General features: G+C 38.9%; 2 protein-coding genes and 1 long non-coding RNA gene across 5 annotated transcripts; 2 read left to right on the top strand and 1 right to left on the bottom strand.

The window, feature by feature from the left end:
• Nucleotides 1–83: 83 nt before the first annotated feature.
• LOC117384928 (nuclear receptor ROR-beta-like) lies at nt 84–12,015 on the top strand. The gene is made up of 10 exons (XM_033982108.2): nt 84–560; nt 5,514–5,599; nt 5,694–5,835; nt 6,221–6,715; nt 7,839–7,960; nt 8,043–8,175; nt 8,657–8,764; nt 9,143–9,253; nt 9,505–9,617; nt 9,714–12,015. The coding sequence occupies exons 1-10, from the start codon at nt 554–556 to the stop codon at nt 9,873–9,875; spliced, it is 1,479 nt and encodes a 492-aa protein (XP_033837999.1). The 5' UTR covers nt 84–553; the 3' UTR covers nt 9,876–12,015.
• LOC129457047 (uncharacterized) lies at nt 1,276–5,595 on the bottom strand. The gene is made up of 3 exons (XR_008649057.1): nt 5,512–5,595; nt 1,591–1,667; nt 1,276–1,481 (listed from the first exon to the last, which is right to left on the bottom strand). It is a non-coding gene; the product is annotated as an uncharacterized LOC129457047 (long non-coding RNA).
• Nucleotides 12,016–12,132: 117 nt separating the features above from the next.
• On the top strand, nt 12,133–19,851 carry LOC117384933 (endophilin-A2-like). Of its 3 annotated transcripts, none has more exons than XM_033982116.2 (9): nt 12,133–12,511; nt 13,656–13,724; nt 13,809–14,025; nt 14,175–14,308; nt 15,160–15,318; nt 16,780–16,883; nt 17,031–17,167; nt 17,296–17,337; nt 17,984–19,851. In XM_033982116.2, exons 1-9 carry the CDS (start codon nt 12,467–12,469, stop codon nt 18,163–18,165), a joined length of 1,089 nt encoding a protein of 362 aa, XP_033838007.1. In that variant the 5' UTR covers nt 12,133–12,466; the 3' UTR covers nt 18,166–19,851. The 3 variants fall into 3 exon arrangements, with proteins under 3 accessions (XP_033838007.1, XP_033838008.1, XP_033838006.1); XM_033982115.2 differs by having other exon boundaries at nt 12,312–12,511; nt 17,284–17,337; nt 17,984–19,845; XM_033982117.2 differs by lacking the exon at nt 17,296–17,337.
• Nucleotides 19,852–19,932: the final 81 nt, after the last annotated feature.

The raw sequence follows: 19,932 nt of genomic DNA, 5'->3' as shown, positions 1-19,932 counted from the left end.
GACTCGACTGTGTATTTCCCCAAGTTTGTTAGGCAATTGAAGTCCACCTTAAACTCGCTCCCGTGCGCGCGTTCCCGAGAGCTGCTGCGAGAGGAGCTGTCGGCAGTGAGATCATGTGAGACTCCACGCTTAGAGAAAGTAGGTTAGCAGGGTAGACTGAGGAGGAGAAGAACGGGCGGAGAGTCACAGCACTGAGGGGGGCCCGAGCGCACCACTCGAATACCGTGGGACTATTCCATCTGAAAAAAAAAACAACTTCTATCCAAATCCACTCGCGGCGGATCCACGCGCGTTACCATGCGAGCGAAAGCGTCTTTTTTGATTATTTTATTTCGCTTGGACTTGACCGAGCGATAAAGGGCACTTTGAGGGTAGTTTCTTTTTTTCTTTTTCCAGCCCTGCAGCCAGGGCGAAGTTAATATTCAGGGCTACTTGTCACCAGTTTTTGTTGGGTTTTTTTGCACGCTTTTTTATTATTGTCGGTATCGTACAATCGCCAACCACATGTAGTTCCCGTCGTGGTAAGGAACCACAATCAAAGAAAAATATCACCATGCGAGGTAAGTCTGTATTATTTTGGACTGATTCTATACGTGTTTACTTCAGCCTGTCGTTTATATGGCGTGTATGGTGCGTGCATGTGCGTTTAATCCGTGGTTGGAATGACCACATGTGTGCGCACGGGGCTTTGAGTGCGCCTGTTTTCCTCCAGTGCGCATTAATCCCGCATGACTGGATTAGTGCAGCTCTGAGCTTCAGTGGTTGTATGGACGTCGTGCGCTCATACAAAACTTGAACACTCATTCACTACTGAATGATTTATTACACTGGTTTTACTAGTTTACTAACTTGTTGCTAAATGGTTTGGATAAATGTATGTGCTAAACTGCGATATGGAGATTCGAAACAATCGCTTACATCTTTGAACAAATGCCTTCTATTACAAGAGAGTCTGCTTCTCTAAAATTTGCAAAGGGATCCATGGTGTTATGCAACGTGGAGGGGAGGAGCGTAAGAGGGGGTTGTTGTTAACCAAAACATGAATTATGTAATCAAGAAATTATTGTACTCAAAAGTGAATACAATTTCTACCTCAATGACCAGTGAGCCCTGCCTGTGCATATGAAAGATATAACTTTTACGTGTACACTATGCAATGACAATAACATTACATTTTCAGCATAATTTGGGTCTAAATTAATCATTTTAAATAAAATGTCTTAATGCATTTATCTCATAAACAATGTAATGTACAAGTTTGTGACGTTCTCGTTATTATGTGGTGGTGACACAGTGTCCGCATGGCCAACAGTGTGAGAGCAGAGAGGGAGAGAGGTTCTGGCTGTTCCACTGACCTAGTTATGTCACCAAACATTATACAGCAGTCAGCGGCGGGAGGGGAGGGCTGCATTTGGAAGCGCCATGCCGAACGTGGTGCACTGCCATGTGCTGAGAGTAAGGCTGGAGGGCTAAGGATGGTACTACATTATGAATGGAGAAAAGGGGGATTAAAAACACATTTAATGTAGCCTACCCTTATTTCTTTGCATAAAATTGTAAATTGCAACTATAGGAGATAAGAGACTATACCTGGACAATGTTGTACACTGGAATGTAACTACATGTCTTATGCTGGGGAGTAGCTTCATCAGTCAGAGCATAGTGTCCTGTCAGAGGGAGGAAAGAGATGAATATTTGAGACATAACTAAGGGGGCCTCTGGTGGAGGGAGGGAGCCAAACTCTCAGGATATCCAAATGTAAACAAACTATGGCCTAGTCTGAGCTCACTGTTCTCAAATGTAGGTTGTTCAATCAACCTGTCCATTCTTGATTAGAATGCCCAAACACATTTTCAGCCCAAGTGGAGTTTGATTTCACACATAAGCCTTCATATTTGTTTAATTCAGAAGAAATTAGTCATTCTTACAGACTTGACCAGCGGACATCTTGGGACTGAATAAATTATCTTCATAAGAGCTAGTTTTATGGAGTCAGGGATCACAAGACAAGTTGTTGTCACAGACAAACCCCTGTACAGGAGGCCCATGGACTCCTCAGTCCTCTCCTAATCCCCCTTCCCGGGCCCCAGCCTGGCCTCTGCTGGTATTTGCATCTTTGAAAGTAAAGGCTCTTTGATTTGAATGCTGGGGCAGCTGGCCAGCTAACATGATTCTTTCAAACACAGTGTTAAATATCATAAGAGTCAAATAATAAAGTTATGATTAGTAAATGCATTTACAGAATTGAATTCAGCTATGTGAAAAATATTTTGATATATTTTGGTTCTTGTTTTTTGTTCCATACTTTCTATTGAATCATGTTAATTGAAAATAGTGAAGACCATATTCAAATGACCGATGTGCTTTGTCCTTGTCTTTCACAAACTCTTTGAAAAAGTCTAACAGAGGAGAAAAGACCCCTGAGCCTACACCCAACAGTGTAGGCATGACTTAACAAGTGCCCGGTGTAACATGTCAAACTGACAATCTTTCTAATGACAAAAGAATGAACTCAACATGCAACAATGGGTGCCATTAACCTGTTGCTGGAGGCCAATACTAACTACACTTGTTTAATAAGCAAATAAGAACAGCTTTATTTTTTAACTATTGCTCTACATATGTACTTGTCAACACTGTGTACCAAGGCTATGGAGATGACATAAACTGAACACTTAGTGAGAATGTGGAGGGTCAAAGGTTGTCTCTCCTGACACACTGACATACTGCCTCTTAAAACAACGTGGTCTAGAGAGTTACAGAGAGACTGCCACACCTCTGCTGAATTAGTCCTTTGTTCAAAGATCAGGTACAGGCAACAGTAAAACAGGCTGATTGCACGGGGCCCTATAGCTGAAAAAATAAAGGGTCCATGTCATTTTGTAAAATGTTTTGGGTGTGGCATGCTAACTCTGTAAACATTCTCCTCAGCAAAGAAAATGTCTGTATTGTAAACTTCTTCAATATTTGCGGCCTTAGTTCAAGATGACAGAGAAGCGCTCAAATGGTTAGTTGGTTGTCGCTCTAGGAATGTATGCCAAGGGAGCAGATTGCTGAAACTGATGTTGTAGTCCAGGTCAGTGTTTAAGATAAATAATAATGCTAATATGTCAACCCTCTTGTGTCAGCATGAGCATACTGCTGAAGTCTATATTACCACAATTTACAAGATCAGAGCAGTAACTTGCTGTAAATGACTTTTTTATGCCTAGTTTAAGACAGACTAAAGATGATATAGTTATCAGGACATCATTTCTTATTTCTGTTGGTTGACATGGGTGTAGAAGCAGTAGACATGATGTTTGTGTGGTTGTGGCAGCAGGGACATTTGGGCCTCTGTGTAATTCTGTCTCGCAGCAAAGACCAGAATAGACTGCACCAGAGCAGAAGCTCAGTGCCATTGCCTGGGCAGAGGGTGGGCCACAGAATAAATGACATTCACTCCAAAACTCCTCTGCCGGGTGCACAGAAGCCAGCTGCCAGCAGCAGAGTCAGAAAAAAGGTCAAATTATACAAAGAACAACAACAAGCTATAGTTTCAGGCTAATGGCTGTATGGAAAACAGTATGTTTGTGTAAAACCTAGTGAACTTGAGAATCTTGACAGTAATCTGTTAATATTTTTTGTTATTATGTAACAACCAATTTCCAGATGCAGGCAAGGAGCCTTTGGGGAAATGTTTTATAGGCAGTCTGATGGTGGTTCCACCTTAAAACTAGTCTGCGGGTAGTCGGGATTGCGCCTGACTCCCTCCTCCCTCTCCCCCTGCAGTGGGAAAGTGTGTCAGTAGGACAGAATGTCCACATGGGCTGACAGGCTACAGGAGGTGAGTGACATATGAGTCAGCCAATAGCAGAGCGAGTCGGAGGAGTGTACAGCCAATTGGAAGACAGAAACCTGGGGAGGGCAGGGACTTGGTGTAGCTAGAGTGAGCTTGCTGAATGAGTGTTGTGAGGAATGCTTGCAGACAAGAGTTATATAATCATGAGGTGCGGGAGGGGTAGGGGAACCTGAGAGAAAGACAGGAAGAGAAGGGAGGGAGCCATTTTTCCATTGCATGCCTGCAGCTGCCCTCATCAGTTAGAGTCCTTTAGTCAACACTTTTCAGAAACAGACGGCTGTTTTATAAAGATGGAAAAGTAATGGAAATTATTATTTCAGTTCTTAACCAGAGAACAATGGCATGCTGATGCCAGACATGAATGCACTTTTCACTAGTTTCATAAAATAGATTTTAAAAAGTCTTAAGTAAAAGCAACAATAATCAATAACATGGTTGCTTTGTTACAGGTCAGTAGAGGCAGCGCCTGTGTTTGTATGTGCAGCTATCATGTGATTGTCTGTTTGTACACTGTGTACTTACTATGGGGGCCACACTCAACACAGACTTAGAAGAGTTCACAGCCTGATCACGGTGTGAAGAATAAGGCAATCAAGGTATAGAAAATATAATATTCTGAATGTGTACAGTGTGCATTTTTTATCTTAATATTCACGATCTATTCACTCAATGTGCAAAGAAAAAGCACTGTGTTCAGACTAGAAGGAACTCATAACTAAACACTTAGTTGAAAGAGATGCTGTAATCACTCACAGACAGCGAGTTCAAAATAGGGATGCACCAATCTAATACTGGTATTGGATATCAACAGCAATACTGAAAATTTTGCTGTATTGGATACTGGTTTCCAAATATCGGTTCGACAACCTGGTTGGATTTATAAATTGGTGTAATAAGACTATTTACTATTTTAATGTTTGAATTCATATTTATACAAAGTTGTACTGTAGTTACATGAGGAATAGATAAAAGCTAAATAACACATTTGGATCAGTTCAGTCTTATTTCATTTTTGGAAACTGGGAATTAAATGCTGTTACTAGTCTCTGCCCTGGTATCGCTTAATATAGGGTATCGGCAGGTACTATACAAAGGTAGTATCATAATAGGGATGCACGGATGCAGCTTTTTCAATTCCGATACCTAATTCAAAATGAAAAAAATTAGCTGTCTTTATTGTGAAGGATATAACTAAGATGACTCAAATGAACCTATGACCACACTCAAGACACACAAATTAATGGGGCCATCTCTCAGTGTGAGGCTCAAAGAAGAGTACTAAGAAAACGTGACACCTTTGGTCTGGCAGTGCAGCAGGTCGCACTTGCTCAAAAGACTTCAGGACATGACTTTCTAATAATAAAGCTACAGAGAATAATAAGTACACAGAGTGTCAGAAGTCTGACTGTGATGAGATAAAAGCATCATGACCTTTGCAAGGCCACTGCAGATAACAACGGCCATGGTTTTGATAAGAGGCTGTAAGTGAAGAAAAGTCAAAGATACTGAATAATTAAGCTTAACTACTCAAAAATAGGTCTCATTTGAATTAGAATCCATGTGCTTGGAAACATTGGTAACATTATATTAGGTCATATTCTATCATATAACACATGGTGATTAATAGATTGTAATAAGTAATTCTACATTTTTTTGTGTTTTATACTTACAGCCCAGATTGAGGTCATCCCCTGTAAGATCTGTGGGGACAAATCCTCAGGAATCCACTATGGAGTCATCACCTGTGAAGGCTGTAAGGTAAGGAAAAAAAAAAAACAGGAAAAAAGATAAGAATTTAACTGTTTTTCAAAAGGCATCTAACTTTGCATCATTCTTGTGCAACTGTGTTTAGGGTTTCTTCCGTCGCAGCCAGCAAAACAACGCAATGTACTCATGTTCCAGGCAAAGGAACTGTCTCATTGACCGAACCAACCGTAACCGCTGCCAGCACTGCCGTCTCCAGAAGTGTCTGGCTTTGGGCATGAGCCGAGATGGTAAACATGGCTAATCTTTGCAGGGACTTTATATATTATTTACAGTTAATGTATAACTATAGCTGCTGATAATGCCTCATGTCAGTTGTCATTAACCAGCCTCACTGTCAAGCAGTAAATAAGTATTCTGAAAAGTAAATTCTATGACTGATAATGCAAACACAAAAACAGTACCAGCTTTCCATCAAATTATAAAAAGAACATTGTCGTATTCTGATGATTGAAACATTGCCCAAGACATTTCACCCACATTGCCTGCTACTCCATGTGTATGCACAGTACTAATCCGCCAAATCACTGAGGAAGGGAGAACATTTTAGAAAATAAAAGTAATAATATAATAACAATGTATTTAACTATTTTAATTTGTTAATGCTCTCAACAGCGGTGAAATTTGGGCGCATGTCAAAGAAACAGCGTGACACTTTGAACGCTGAGGTCCTGAAGCACCAGAATTCGCAAGAGTGTGGTGGGTCTGGAGGAGCAGGGTCCACTGCTCTGTCTTTACCCAGAGAGGAGGGCGTCTGCAGCAGTGCGGGAGAGGACGTAGAGGAGGGTCTGAGCCGCTCCTACAGCAGCGGAGGCTCCAGCTCCACTCTTAGTGACCTAGACGACATTGCAGCACTGCCAGACCTCTTCGACCTGCCGCTGACGCCCGAGGAGGCCAGTCAGTACTGCAGCCTGGACCTGCTGGGCGGAGGAGGTGGGGCTAGTACAGGCAACACCTCCAACTCCTCCTCAGCGTCATCCTCTTCCTCATCCCTATCCAATCAGAACTCGCCGCAACAGACCATACTAGATGGCCCAGACAGCAACGGCATCCAGCACTCTCATTCGCTGCTGGACAGTCTGCCAGACGACTGCTCAATAGCAGACCTCGGTGAGTGGGAACAGATGGACAAGAACGCCAAGGGTTGATTGTGTAAATTAGGATGCCTGCGATCCATTCTTTCAGAGAAGCTTAAAGACATTTTAAATGACATCATTTTCAAAATTGAATATGTGGCTAATACCGTTCACAAAAAGAAAATCTGCAAATCACCAAAACTTGCAAAACTTATGCACAGCCAGTGTAGATTATATTATTTATATATACTATATATATTTTCCATTATGCCCCAAGGTAATGACATTTTTGGGTCCGATATTCAGTAGTTTGATAAGTCAATGCAGTGCTTAAGTGTGGTGTGTAGTGTAAATAATTAGCTGTGGCCCATTGCCCCTCTTTTTAAAGAGAAGCAGGTGACTTGATTGTTTTGTGACATTTTTATCAAATACCAAGCTGCATTTGATGGATGAGGCATCAACACAAAACATTAACTACAAAGTGACACATTAAGTAGAGCATAAGTAGTAGGAATGTTTTGGTTAAGACAAGCGAAAGGGCACAGATAGAAAACCAGGCTTGATTAATAAAAAAGCCTTGAATAAATTGAAAATAAACTGATGGGAATGACTCCAGATATGAAACTTCACTTCAAGGACGTGCAAGTGAAGACTGATGAGATAGTGAGACCTTGACATACTATATGTAGCTGTATCTCTATGGTAACAGGCATTAGTATTTTGCATTCTGAGTAAATGTTGATTTGAGAGTAGGACTGCAGCGAGAAATTAAATGCGTTTGTGACCAAGCTGATTACAGTAACGCAATAATAGTATTGGCGGTACAATGGCTGAGTGGTTACCACTGTTGCCTCACATCAAGAAGGTTTCAGGTTCATCAACCTCATCAACCCAAAACATGCACAATAAATCCTCTAGCTGAGGTAGTTCCACTCAAGGATAGCTCAAGATCTAGAGATGGGTCCCTGAGCGCTGCACTGACAGGTTGCCCAGTAGCATTGAAAGATGGGTCAATGCAGAGGTCAAATTTCCCTATGGGGACAATAAAGGCTAAGCTTAACCTGCCATGGTCTAGAGTTGGCAGCACAGCTTGTATCTGAGCAGGCCTTTTTGGTATCCACTGTGATCATCAGTGTACTTATTTGTGTTCTTCACAGAGAGAATCACTCAGAGCATTGTGAAGTCCCACTTGGAAACATGCCAGCACAGTGCTGAGGATATGAAAAGATTCACCTGGGTGCAATACACATCTGAGGAGGCACGGAGTTTCCAGAACAAGGTAGATAATGTTCTTGGAAGTGAAAATATATGTATTACTGTTACTACTGAAACTTATATATATGGTTTCTTTATTTCTCTAGTCAGCAGAGTGGATGTGGCAACAATGCGCTCACCACATTACTAATGCTATCCAGTATGTGGTAGAGTTTGCCAAGCGCATTGCTGGCTTTATGGACCTATGTCAGAATGATCAGATAATTCTCCTCAAAGCAGGTCAGTGCATATTCTAAAATTGTACTGTCATATTACTTCAATAATTGTAGACTTGCATTAAGTCAACTCAAATGAAATATGCTAACTTAAGTTCCCTTCTGTTTTGTCCCCAACCTTCTATCTACACCTATTTAAACCATCTTTTATTATTTTTGAAACTGGCTAAAAACATGATTTAAAAACTTAAAATAATGTATGAACTGCATATATATGACAATGCGTTTACTTACCACAAATGCTTTGAACTGAACAAAACTTGACGGATATACTTAATATTCTGTTATTTGTCAATTTTTTAATGGTTCAAAAACGTCTAATATATGCTCCAATCTGGGTCAAAATTATTTACATTTTGTTGTGTTGTGTATTGTGTGCATGTTGGAGTATCTTGGGCGTTCTGTGTCCCTTCGTCCCTCTGCTCTTCTTCTTCTATCTCTCCATCTCTCCACGTCTTTGCCTCTATCTGTGGCTCCCCTTTCAGGATGCCTGGAGGTGCTTCTCATCCGCATGTGTCGAGCCTTCAATGTCAACAACAGCACTATCTTTTTCAATGGGAAGTTCGCCCCAGCACACTTCTTCAAAGCACTTGGTGAGGACATGTATATAGTTGCACTATTAAAGCTACCATTACTGACAGCTTATACAGATTCCATGATACTCTACAAAGTCAAGTACAAATTATGTAGTTTATAAATGAGAAACACAGACTAATAAAGACTATGGTATTCGCCTGTTGCCTATTTTTTACCCTCATAGTCTAAAAGCATGTTGAGAAAAAGTTGGTAAAGTCCCTTTTGTCATATCATATGTTGTATTAAATCATCTTTGTCCAAACCTGTGGGTAACAGTGCTAGTAGCAGTAATTAGAAGCGCAATAGCATTTCAGTGTCAATTATGAATCTTATTCTAAACATGTTAACAGTTACCACCATTAATGAATAACTGAATATTATTTTGGTTTGCACAGGTTGTGATGATCTGGTCAGTGCTGTGTTTGACCTCGGTAAAGCACTGTGCCGTCTACAGTTATCTGATGAAGAGATGGCTTTGTTTAGTGCAGCCGTTCTCTTATCACCAGGTAATTATTTCTGTTCCTCTTGTTGCCTGAAATTTACAAGAACATAAACACTTGACCAGGAAGTGTCTGCTCATGTTACACAAGTATTTCATTATATAGTCCAGGGCCTTGTGGCCATTACAAAAAAATAAATACACCTACAATAAATGCAGATATACAGATTAACTGAAAAGTTAAATGGACACGTATCATTGTATGTTTTATGTTATTCTTTAATTAACATTCATCTATATGTTTCTTGCTGTATTTAGACCGACCTTGGCTGTCAGAAGGCCAAAAGGTTCAGAAACTTCAAGAGAAAGTCTACCTTGCTCTGCAGCATAGTCTAAACAAAAGTGGAGCCCCTGATGAAAAACTGGACAAGGTAAGAAGAGACTGTCACTGGTTGTACTGGCTTCATATCGATAGATGTTTGGAGCACAGTTTCTAAGTAAATAATTTGTTTTTCCTCTTCTTCAAGATGGTGTCTAAACTGCCTATAATGAAGTCCATCTGTAACCTTCACATTGACAAACTGGAGTTTTTTCGATTGGTCCACCCAGAGACCGCCTACAATTTCCCACCACTTTACCGGGAAGTGTTTGGCAGTGAGATGTCCCTGCCAGACTCTACAGACTGCTAGATGCACAACTAGAGCTGAAAGTGTATTAAGAAGAGGTAGTGAGGCGAGGTGAAGCAGAGAAGGACATAGATGTTGAAGTTAAACAGCCAGCAGTACAGAGACAATCCAGGACTTTAAAAACTCCTTCTCCTTTGATCCCAAAGTAGTCCTTCACTTTCCCAGCAGGCAAAAGCACCTTACACTACAGACCACATAAACTCACGGTCCTCTGCAATGTAGCACTAACAATAAGTCAATGGGCATGTGTATAATAATATATTGCCCTTTATAGCACTAGACAGCTCCAAGCTCTGATCCACTGCAGATCAACCATTTGAATGTACCTCAGTCATAAGCAGCACCAGTGGGCATGTCAGATTACACCAACCGTGAATGTACCAAACCTGAACTTCACAAAATTACAAAGTGTTTTGTAAAAATGCACAATGTGGCAGCCATGCAACAATTACCTTGTATCGACCACCATAGGGACCAATATTTACTCATTATTCTTTAGATAATACAGTTATGGTTTGACACACGGCTCAGGCTGATTCAAGCTCGCTAACATTGAAACAGTGTTTGGTGCTGCCTTTTTATAGGCTCTTGTAATGCAATGAGAAACCTCAGTCCCGCATACCCCTACCCTTGTAAATGCCACTTAGAGACAGGACAAAATAAAATTAACTTTAATTTATATACACATTTATAAACAAATATTTTAAGTAAGAATGTAAATAAATGATTATATATAAGTATATGGAGAGTGTTAGCTTGTGTGATTTCAGAGTGGAGCGCGAAGAAAAGCAGATAGTGAGATAGAGAAACCAAGATGGATCAAGAACGATGATTTTGTGGACTATTGTTTTTATGGACTACTTTCCTGTCTGACAGTACTCTCAGGTTTCTATGGCAACAACCCCTCTTATCCTGAGGGAGACCCAGCAGGGCAAAGCAAGACACTTGGATGAACATTTGTTGCAGATGTGAGACATTGGACTGGGGTATTATGCAGCCAAGACAATCCGTTGTCTTGCATAAAAACTAACAAGCTTTGAATGACTGCATCACTGCTGCCCCCAATAGTAAGAAGACGAAAAGGACAGGAAAACAAGAAAGGGGTGTATTCTAACTCCATGGACCGTAGAGTTGAAGTGAAAAGACAGCATCTCCTGCTAGTCTCTAACCAGCACTCTGTTACATCAGTGTGGTAAAACGGTATATCACTTTTGTTGTTTCTGTTGCCATAACAAACCAGTCTATAAACCCTCCAAGCTGGTTGGAGCAACTGTATTTTTATGTACATTTGCTGTTCCTCTTCCTTAAACCCAACACTTGCCAGAAGAAAAAGCACTTATTGTATTCCTCTTTCTCAGTGGACACTTCACCAGACAGAGTTACCAGCTGCCCCCTGGGTTGGGCATCAATGCCAGTAAGACTTGAGTAAATCCTTTGTTTTTTGATTCTGCATTTGTCGTTCAGCTGTACACTTGTAACATACACAGATAACTCACTTCTGGAAAGTTATGAGATGATGATGATGATGTCTTACCTGAGTGCTGTGATGTTGAGAGCAGAGTCCTCGGACCTGCTGCCTGCCTCTCAGGGAGCTAGCTGTGATCCTGTCCCTTTATAACCAGTGTCGTCTTTAGCCTTGTACTTTTCACACCTTTTGCACCTAAGATGAGACCCATAACCATAATCACTGTGGACGTAAGCTCTATTTTTGTGAATGTTACTCACAAAGTGTCAAAGCCCTTTTCCTCTTATCCTAATATTGTAAATGAAATTTACGAGAAATAGGAATAAATAAATAAATCACTTAGAGTTCATGATAAATTTCAATATTGGGGTTTATTGTTTGTTTTGCTGTGATTTTCATTTATTTGTCAGTCTTATATCCACAATTCTCTTTATGTGTCACCACTCTGTCTTGTAAAGTCAGTGATTTTTTTTTTTTTATTGAAAGGTTAAGAAAACACACATCAAAGAAAAGTTTGTCCCCCTCTTCTTACTGTATGACAAAATGTACAAAAAGTAGGCTATATTACTATTCCAGGAGTAACGGAGTCACACAAGTTTATATTATATTGTCGTCCATCAGGATACATATATGTGGTTTTAAGAATGTAATAAATGGTTTCCTTTTCTTTTGACTCGATTCTACAGGAGTACTTGTCTTATTGAAAAAGCAAAAGCAAATCCAGGTCCCTGAAGGGATGTGGAGGTTAAAAAAAAACTGAAATGTAAGTTAGTTTGTGTAGTTGACTAGCTCCCTGCACACGTCAAACTAGCTAGCCATAAGACACGTGCCAAACATCTTACTCAAAGTTGCATCAAGTGACTGCTAACTCTTTAATAACGTTATTTATGTAAAAATGTAGACATATAAAACTTAAATGCCGTCCTTACTCACAGACAGGCTTGCTTTGTGACCCACTTTGGAGAGCGCGTTGGAGCCTCCCACATGAAGTTGAGTCCAGGAAATTGTGGTTACTTGGCGAGTTCCGCGGTGCAAAGTGAAGACGCGCTGCTCTACTTCTCTTTGGGTCTACGTGTAGCACAACTTTGAGGAGAAATTCACCTAAACGTGTTACCATCAAGGCTGCAAGATGTCAGTCGCGGGATTTAAGAAGCAGATCTATAAAGCGACTCAGGTAAACACACGACTTTTTAAAGATTAGCTTCTTGCTAGCTTAACTACTAGCCTGTTAACTTCCACAGCAGCAGCCACCCAAGTTAGTCAAAACTACAGTTCTTAATAAAGTCTTGATGACCCGAGCATTTTATGTCATATTAGTTAAATAAAAACAAAACCTACAACTAGAAACTGCCTTAAATGTATTGCGCATACACTTTATGAACAGTAAGCTATGGTACTGTATCATCACTTTCTTTTCTGCTGCTGTGTTGAGGCCAGACCTGTAGTGCTGCTTTATAATGATCCATGGGATTTATTAAATACATACAGTGGCACATAATTTATCATGTTTACGACCTGATTGTGCTTATTTCTTGCAGATTGTCCAAAATTATGTATTAGAATCAAATAAAACAATTGTAATGGCCATTCACTGATATGGCTGTACTTTAACTTTATTTTTTATTATTATTTTTTTAGTTGTTTAAGTGGATTCTGGTCCTGATATTGGGCGTGTATGTTATAGTGGAATTTGAGTCATTTGAATACTCTGCTCTAACCAGTTCCTGTCACTTAAAAAACAAAACATACATGGTCAATGCAAACATGAGTGTGCAGAAATCAGTCAACCCGAGCAGCAGTGTACAGTGGTTAACCTTACCTAGAACAATAATGCCAGATGCCTTATCTTATCTTATTATAAAAATCATGTATCAATACAACTGAACGTTGCATAACAAGCGACATGATCACAGTATTGCATGTATAAAGTTCATGGTTTTTAACATCCTTGATAACTAGTTTAATAACAATCTCATAGTATTACTTAATTGGTTTGATTGTATTACCAACATCAATCGGTGTGGATAGTGTAAACACTGTCTGAGGTAAACATAGTGGTATGGTGGTACCCTTTAGAGTGGACATTTGGACAACATTGAGTTAACAACAACGTCGCCTGGCCCTGTGTTATGTTCCATTCAATATTCCAAATGGAAAAAAAAAAAAGTTGTTACTTACTAAGTGCATGCATGGATGTATGCAAGTTGTTATTTTATATTATATGTAAAAGTGAATGGAATTGAATATCAATAATCCAAAAATTAAAATGTACATGATAACATCACAGTAATACTGGCAATTGAATTTTATTTTTTCAGATGATGAGTGAGAAAGTTGGTGGAGCAGAGGGAACCAAACTGGAAGAAGATTTCCAAGAACTTTTGAGAGTAAGTTCATTCTTTTTAAAATAGGATATACCAAAGTTTTTCTTTCTATTTGTCAGTTTTAATTATTTCATTAAATTTTTTCAGAAATCTGATATTACCAGCAAAGCCGTGGTTGACGTCATGACTAAAACTTCTGAGTATCTGCAGCCAAATCCTGCTACAAGAGCAAAATTGACAATGCTGAACACGGTGTCAAAAATTCGAGGGCAGGACATAAACCCTGGGTACCTTCAGCCTGAGGGGGTCCTGGGTGATTGCATGATTAAATATGGAGAAGAGATGGGCAATAACAGTAATTTTGGTGAGAGAAAACACTAGATTTTAGATGAATTTACAGTAGTTAACCATTTGTTTATGTTCTAACTTTTCACTTTATCTACAAACCTGATGGGAATGTTAACAAAATATCCTACATTTGTTCATGCTGGTGTTCTGAATGTGTGAATACAGGAGGGGCCCTAAAAGACTTTGGAGATGCAATGAAGAGGATGGCAGATGTCAAGGATTCCTTGGACATTGATGTAAAGCACAACTTTCTTGATCCACTGCAGGCAGTTGCAGAAAAGGATATCAAAGACATTCAGGTAGAGACACAGTTACTGTATGCATCTCCATCTGCAACATTAGGGTTTACTAGGCTGAACACTGTTTAAACATACCACTACTGTACCAAAAACAAACAAAAAAAATGATACAGAAAAAAAAATCTCTTCTGATCTCTTTTGGTGGGTCTGGGAGAGCACAAAAAGTACATGAAATGGCAATTGAATTTATGATTCCGTTTTGTGGTGTTTTGTGGAAGTAGAAGTCCTGTAAATGCCAGTAACAAAAAACAGATATTGTATGATACCAAAAACAGGGAAAGGTACCAGCCCTCGGACTTACTCCTAATTGTTTAGTAAACCTGTCTAAATCATAATCTGACCACCAACCGACTGCATCTTATTCAAAATTCAGCTTCACGCCTTTTTACTCACACAAAAAGAGGTCATTACAACTGCTTTAGCCTCCCTAGACTGGCACCCTGTTGTTTTTAGAATTGCTTTTCAAGTACTTTTAAAAATTTTGAAAATAAGAGATGCAGCTTTTATAATTTACGCCTCAATGTTGTAGAAGCCCCAGATATTTTTATTTTTAAAACCAAGCTTAAAAAACACTTTTTTTAAATTAGCTTTTTATTACTTACTAACTAAACATCAATAATTTTAACAGTTTAATGCCACCATTACCGTATTTATTGTTGCACTGTGTGTTGTTCCCACTGTTCAATATTGAATATAATACTTGAATATTATTCATTCAAATAATAGTAAGAATAAGAATAATGTATTTATTTATAATATTTAATTAATTTAGTTTTTATTATTACACCACTGACAAGAAAAAGTTTTGTGGCTGAAGTCAGTACTTCACTTCTTTTTTGTTAATTCCACAGTTTCACTTGAAAAAGCTGGAAGGCCGGCGTCTGGACTATGACTACAAAAAGAAACGTCAAGGCAAGATACCTGATGAGGAGATCAGGCAAGCCCTGGATAAATTCCACGAGTCTAAAGAAATGGCTGAGAGGTCCATGCACAACCTCCTTGAAACTGATGTGAGTCATTAGTAGCCCTGACTACAGCACACATACATGGCATCTTTTTACACTTAGATTACATTTAGATCAGTTATTTAGCAGACATTTGGTTACAAACAACTACATTTTCAATAAATTCTCTTAAGTCTTATTGATTTCATTGTTTGGTGAAAGGCTCAAGACGTTCCATTATAAATTGATCTGCTCGGTAAATGGAGTTAACCAATCTCATTGAAATGTAGACGCTCAGAAGAGACCTACTGCTTGGTATAATGGTTTCAAACTCTGTATGGACTCTGTGTGGTCTACTTTCAAATGCTGTCTATTATTGGAGTTATACAGGCCAAAACCTAAAGAAAACTGTTTAAATTATGAAATAACATTTATTTAAATTTTGGGATGGAACATCAAAAAACATCTGTTACCATAGAAGTTGGCCATGTTTCTAGCTGTAGTGCAAAACACTCAGAGATATTAGGCAAGATAAGTTAATTTGTATAGCACAATTCGCAGGAAAGACATTAAAATCACAATACAACAAATGAAAACATAAATAATCATTGTAAAATGTACATTAAAAGAGAAGAGTACAGATTAAAAAAAATATTCAGTATATGCACAGCTAACCAAACTCTTTTGAGGCTGGATTTAAACTTGTCAAAGTAGAGGCCAATCTCACATCATCAGGAAGACTATTCCAGGTTTTAGCTGCATAAAACTGAAACGCTGATTCCCCAAGTTTAGTTCTGACTCAAGTGATTAGGCTCAAAATTCTATGTTGTGTGACGTCACAATTCTGAGCTCTATTGCACAATAAGATATTGACTCCCAGTGTTCCAAACCATAATATAACATAACATAATTACGTAAGTTAATATCATGACAGGTTAATTGCATCTTACATGCTTACTGCCAAAAAAATAAGCATTTCAACCATGATTTATCCTAAAGTCTGTGACAAATACAAAATCCCTTCTTGCCATCAGGACCCTATTTGAATGACCATTTGCTTTTCCTCTGATAGATATTGTGAGTCTGTAAAATAACACATTTTAGGCTACTTCAGCTGATTATGTTTTTATCTTAGTCGCATTTTCCAATGCCTTTTGAGTAATTGAAAGAACAGATTTTCTCACTGCTGTTGCTCCAAATGCTGTGACATCATGTTATTGACTGCTGTTGTTGTTGCTTTTTAATTATTATTTTCCAAATATCTTTCTTCTCAGCTTTACAAGAGCTTGTGTTGGCTGATGCACCTTGTTACCTCCTATAATAACGTGCAAAACAAGAAGTTGTTAAACCAGTTTGGTTTGTTTTGTATTATCCCAAAAAATACAAGCTAGAAGTTACATGACCATACCATAAATAAGTTTAGATTCATGTTACATGTTGAAATGAGTACAAAAACACCAACATAAATAAATACTGTGGTAACATTAGTGTCTTCTAGCTGTAAATAGACTATGTGTTTGTGTGTAGGTGGAGCAGGTGAGTCAGCTGAAGTTCTTTGTGGAGTCTATGCTGCAGTACCACAGACATGCCACAGGGATCTTGGAAGACCTCCAAACGGAGCTCACAAAAAGGTCAGTGATGCTGAGAATGTTTTGTGTGCTGGTTATGAAGGGTGATACTGTAGATTTTAAGAGCGAACGTTAAAAATCTGATATCTGACATTTTAGAGCACTGAATAAAGTGAAAAATGTATATGTTAATGTGCTAATTTTAAACAGGATGGATGAGGCTTCTGCACGACCAAGGCGTGAATACACACCAAAACCAAGGCCTTCCTTTGATTATGGTGAGGTGAATAACTCCAATGGTGGCTACTCACCAGCTGTGTCCAGCCCTCCTCCTGCATACTCTACAGGTAAACCCCATGTTGTTTTTGCACCAATTGCTGTGTGTAAGGCTCTGAAGTAGAGCCTGTCAACCACTTTTTTATTATTCCTATTTGTTTCATTTTGTGGCATTAATTGACTCCAGTTCAATATCCAGGTCCTCCATCCTTCCACAAAACATCATTCAAGAACAGACCACGTGAGTGAGGCATATGGGAACTACATATGTGGATTGTTGCTCATAAACAGACTCATTCCTTATTGGGATTTCGGTCTCTTATGCCATTGTTAAACACAGTACTGTGCAAATGTTTTGGACCTTAGAAAATGCTGTTATCCCTCACTAGCAACATCCATAACATTTGCAATAATATTTAATATTCCTTAATAGGATTGGTATAGTAATGGCAATTGTGAATGTAAAAAGATAAAACCATAGATTGCTTTGTTCACGGTTATTAAAGATTTTTGCACAGTACTGTCTAAACGTGGTTGGGTGCAACATGTTTGCAACAAGCTGGCACTTTTTAGATTACTGAAAATCTAAACAAGGGAGCTGAGGTATAGAGGATTTGGCTTAAAAACATGTTGATAGTTTCTTAACTGCCATACCTATGGGCCATACCTGCCTTAAGTAATTTTGCATATAAAATATTGTATGCAAACTTGGATATATTTGTTCTTGAGCTCTAGATATGTGCAACTAAATTAGTTGTTTGATTTGCTGTCCTTTTCAAACCATGGTTCAAACTAGCATAATGGGTTTGGTTGACTGATTTATCAAAGTGATTTTTTTTCCCCAAAAAGTTTAATTTTTGTATTTTCTCTTTGTGTTTTCTGTGCAGCTCAGCCGTCATGTAAAGCCATGTTTGACTTTGAACCAGAAAATGAAGGAGAGCTTGGCTTTCAAGAAGGCGACGTCATCATCTTGACCAATCAAATTGATGAGAACTGGTTAGAAGGGACACTTCATGGGAAAACGGGGTACTTCCCAATAAACTATGTTCAAATATTGGTGCCACTGTAATGCTGACAGCACAAGGTGTATGAATGAGGACCAATGGCCTGGATACAAAAATCATATCAATAGGGAAAATGGTGATCTAAAAGCAGGGATCATTTTAAGTGGGACCATTCTTGGTGAAAGTGGAATTGTTTTATACAGATTAATTTAAACATACCAGGGTCATTCACTTGTAGGTGCCTTTTCCACTTGCCAAGACATTTGATAATGCACTTTGTACACTACATGTTTATGACACTCCAGCAGAAGAGCTGTTTCTTTTAATAATATAATCATGACAACACAGAACACATGAAGTGGCTGGTCACAACCATGTAGTGCAGTTTTACATTTAAATGTTGTGCTATATGAACCCTGTTCATGTCATTAGACAAGAAACACTTAAACTATATCACATCAACAGCAACAGATGCAATTCAAATAGAATTTAATGCTTATTTTGTGTTAGGAAAATGTGCCTCCTAAGGATACTCCTTCTGGTATGACATGTGCATGCATTTTTCTAAACACTAGATTTATGCCTTTTGCTGCTTGGAGTCTGCTTATAGTGATCATATGCTACCATCTGGTGGTGGTTCACTATACAATAAATAAATTTGCTTTAATTTTATATGCTACATTTTAAAAATATATAGAAGTGGTTGAAGTGCAAAACCACAGCTATTTCCTCAGGCTTGGATACTACAGCAGTGTTTCCGGTGTTGTTTCAAGCATAGAAATACCCCATATTTTAAAGGATAGATTGTTTTTGCCATTGTTTGAGGCATAAATTGTGAGCGACACCTCATTCAAAAGGCTCAAAATAGTGGACTTCACCTTTGATAAAGCCCTACAAAGATGCAGGATGAGATTTGTTCCTCTTTTAAAACAGTATCTCCCATTCCACTCATCCCGAACATCACTGTTCAGACTAGAAGTGGAACAGACAGGCCCTTTGAGCAGAGGAGGGCCCAAAGCAGTGGATTATGCCCTCCCCCACTAGTTTTTATTCAGCACCTGCCTCTGTACCCCTAACCCCTTTCTCATTATTATCCCCATCCCTGTCCCATGGTGCCTTGGGAGCTCAGCCTCACTGGTTCATCTCCAAAATAGCCACTTTCTTGGTTTGCTAGCATAAGACCATATTTGGTTCCTGTTGTGTGTTGGGTCAGGGCATTGGCTCTCATACCAAATCATTGCTGTGGTTCAGGTGTACGTTTACATGCCTCATTACACTAAATCAAAAGAATATAGTTATAGAGGGGAGAGTGAGGGCAGCAGGGGCTCAGCTTTGGCTATTATCCACCTTGTATAATATTGATGGAAAGCGCTGCTGAACAAAAGGGATAAGATCAATTTGACTCTGCTGCTGCCATGGTTAAAATAGTTGGTCTGAAAACTGCAGCTGTCATTTATAATAACACTAAAATAATGATAGTGATAAAAATCTATTTAAACAAATGAAGTATTTACATGAACTTTTTCCTTTCTGTACAATGTCATTATATGAACTGTAAATATGCTTTGCATGTGTCTCACAGCACCCGCTCTCAATTTATTTCCTTTGTGGCAATGATGCTGGAGATTATTCTGGATTATCTGAGCAGGATCTACAGATTACCTCTGTAATCTTTAGTGTACTATAATAATATTATTGTAAATGGGACTGTTTGTTATTTTTGTTCCAATAAACATTGCAATTTACACTACACTCAAGACTGTTTCATTCATACCGTTGTATATTATCAGATTTGACGCACTATCCTTATTAACGGATTGTAAACACATCAG

Source organism: Periophthalmus magnuspinnatus, chromosome 17 (genome assembly GCF_009829125.3).
Source record: "Periophthalmus magnuspinnatus isolate fPerMag1 chromosome 17, fPerMag1.2.pri, whole genome shotgun sequence".
NCBI lineage: Eukaryota > Metazoa > Chordata > Actinopteri > Gobiiformes > Gobiidae > Periophthalmus > Periophthalmus magnuspinnatus.
This window is presented reverse-complemented; position numbering and strand designations above follow the sequence as displayed.

Bases quoted from the DNA above. Each gene is read 5' to 3' on its own strand.
- LOC117384933 (XM_033982115.2), top strand. From the start codon at position 12,467: ATGTCAGTCGCGGGATTTAAGAAGCAGATCTATAAAGCGACTCAG. The intron at 17,168-17,283 runs GTAAACCCCATG...AATTGACTCCAG, and splicing joins TCCTCCTGCATACTCTACAG to TTCAATATCCAGGTCCTCCA. The intron at 17,338-17,983 runs GTGAGTGAGGCA...TTTTCTGTGCAG, and splicing joins ATCATTCAAGAACAGACCAC to CTCAGCCGTCATGTAAAGCC.
- LOC117384928 (XM_033982108.2), top strand. The intron at 7,961-8,042 runs GTAGATAATGTT...TTATTTCTCTAG, and splicing joins CACGGAGTTTCCAGAACAAG to TCAGCAGAGTGGATGTGGCA. The intron at 8,765-9,142 runs GTGAGGACATGT...TGGTTTGCACAG, and splicing joins ACACTTCTTCAAAGCACTTG to GTTGTGATGATCTGGTCAGT.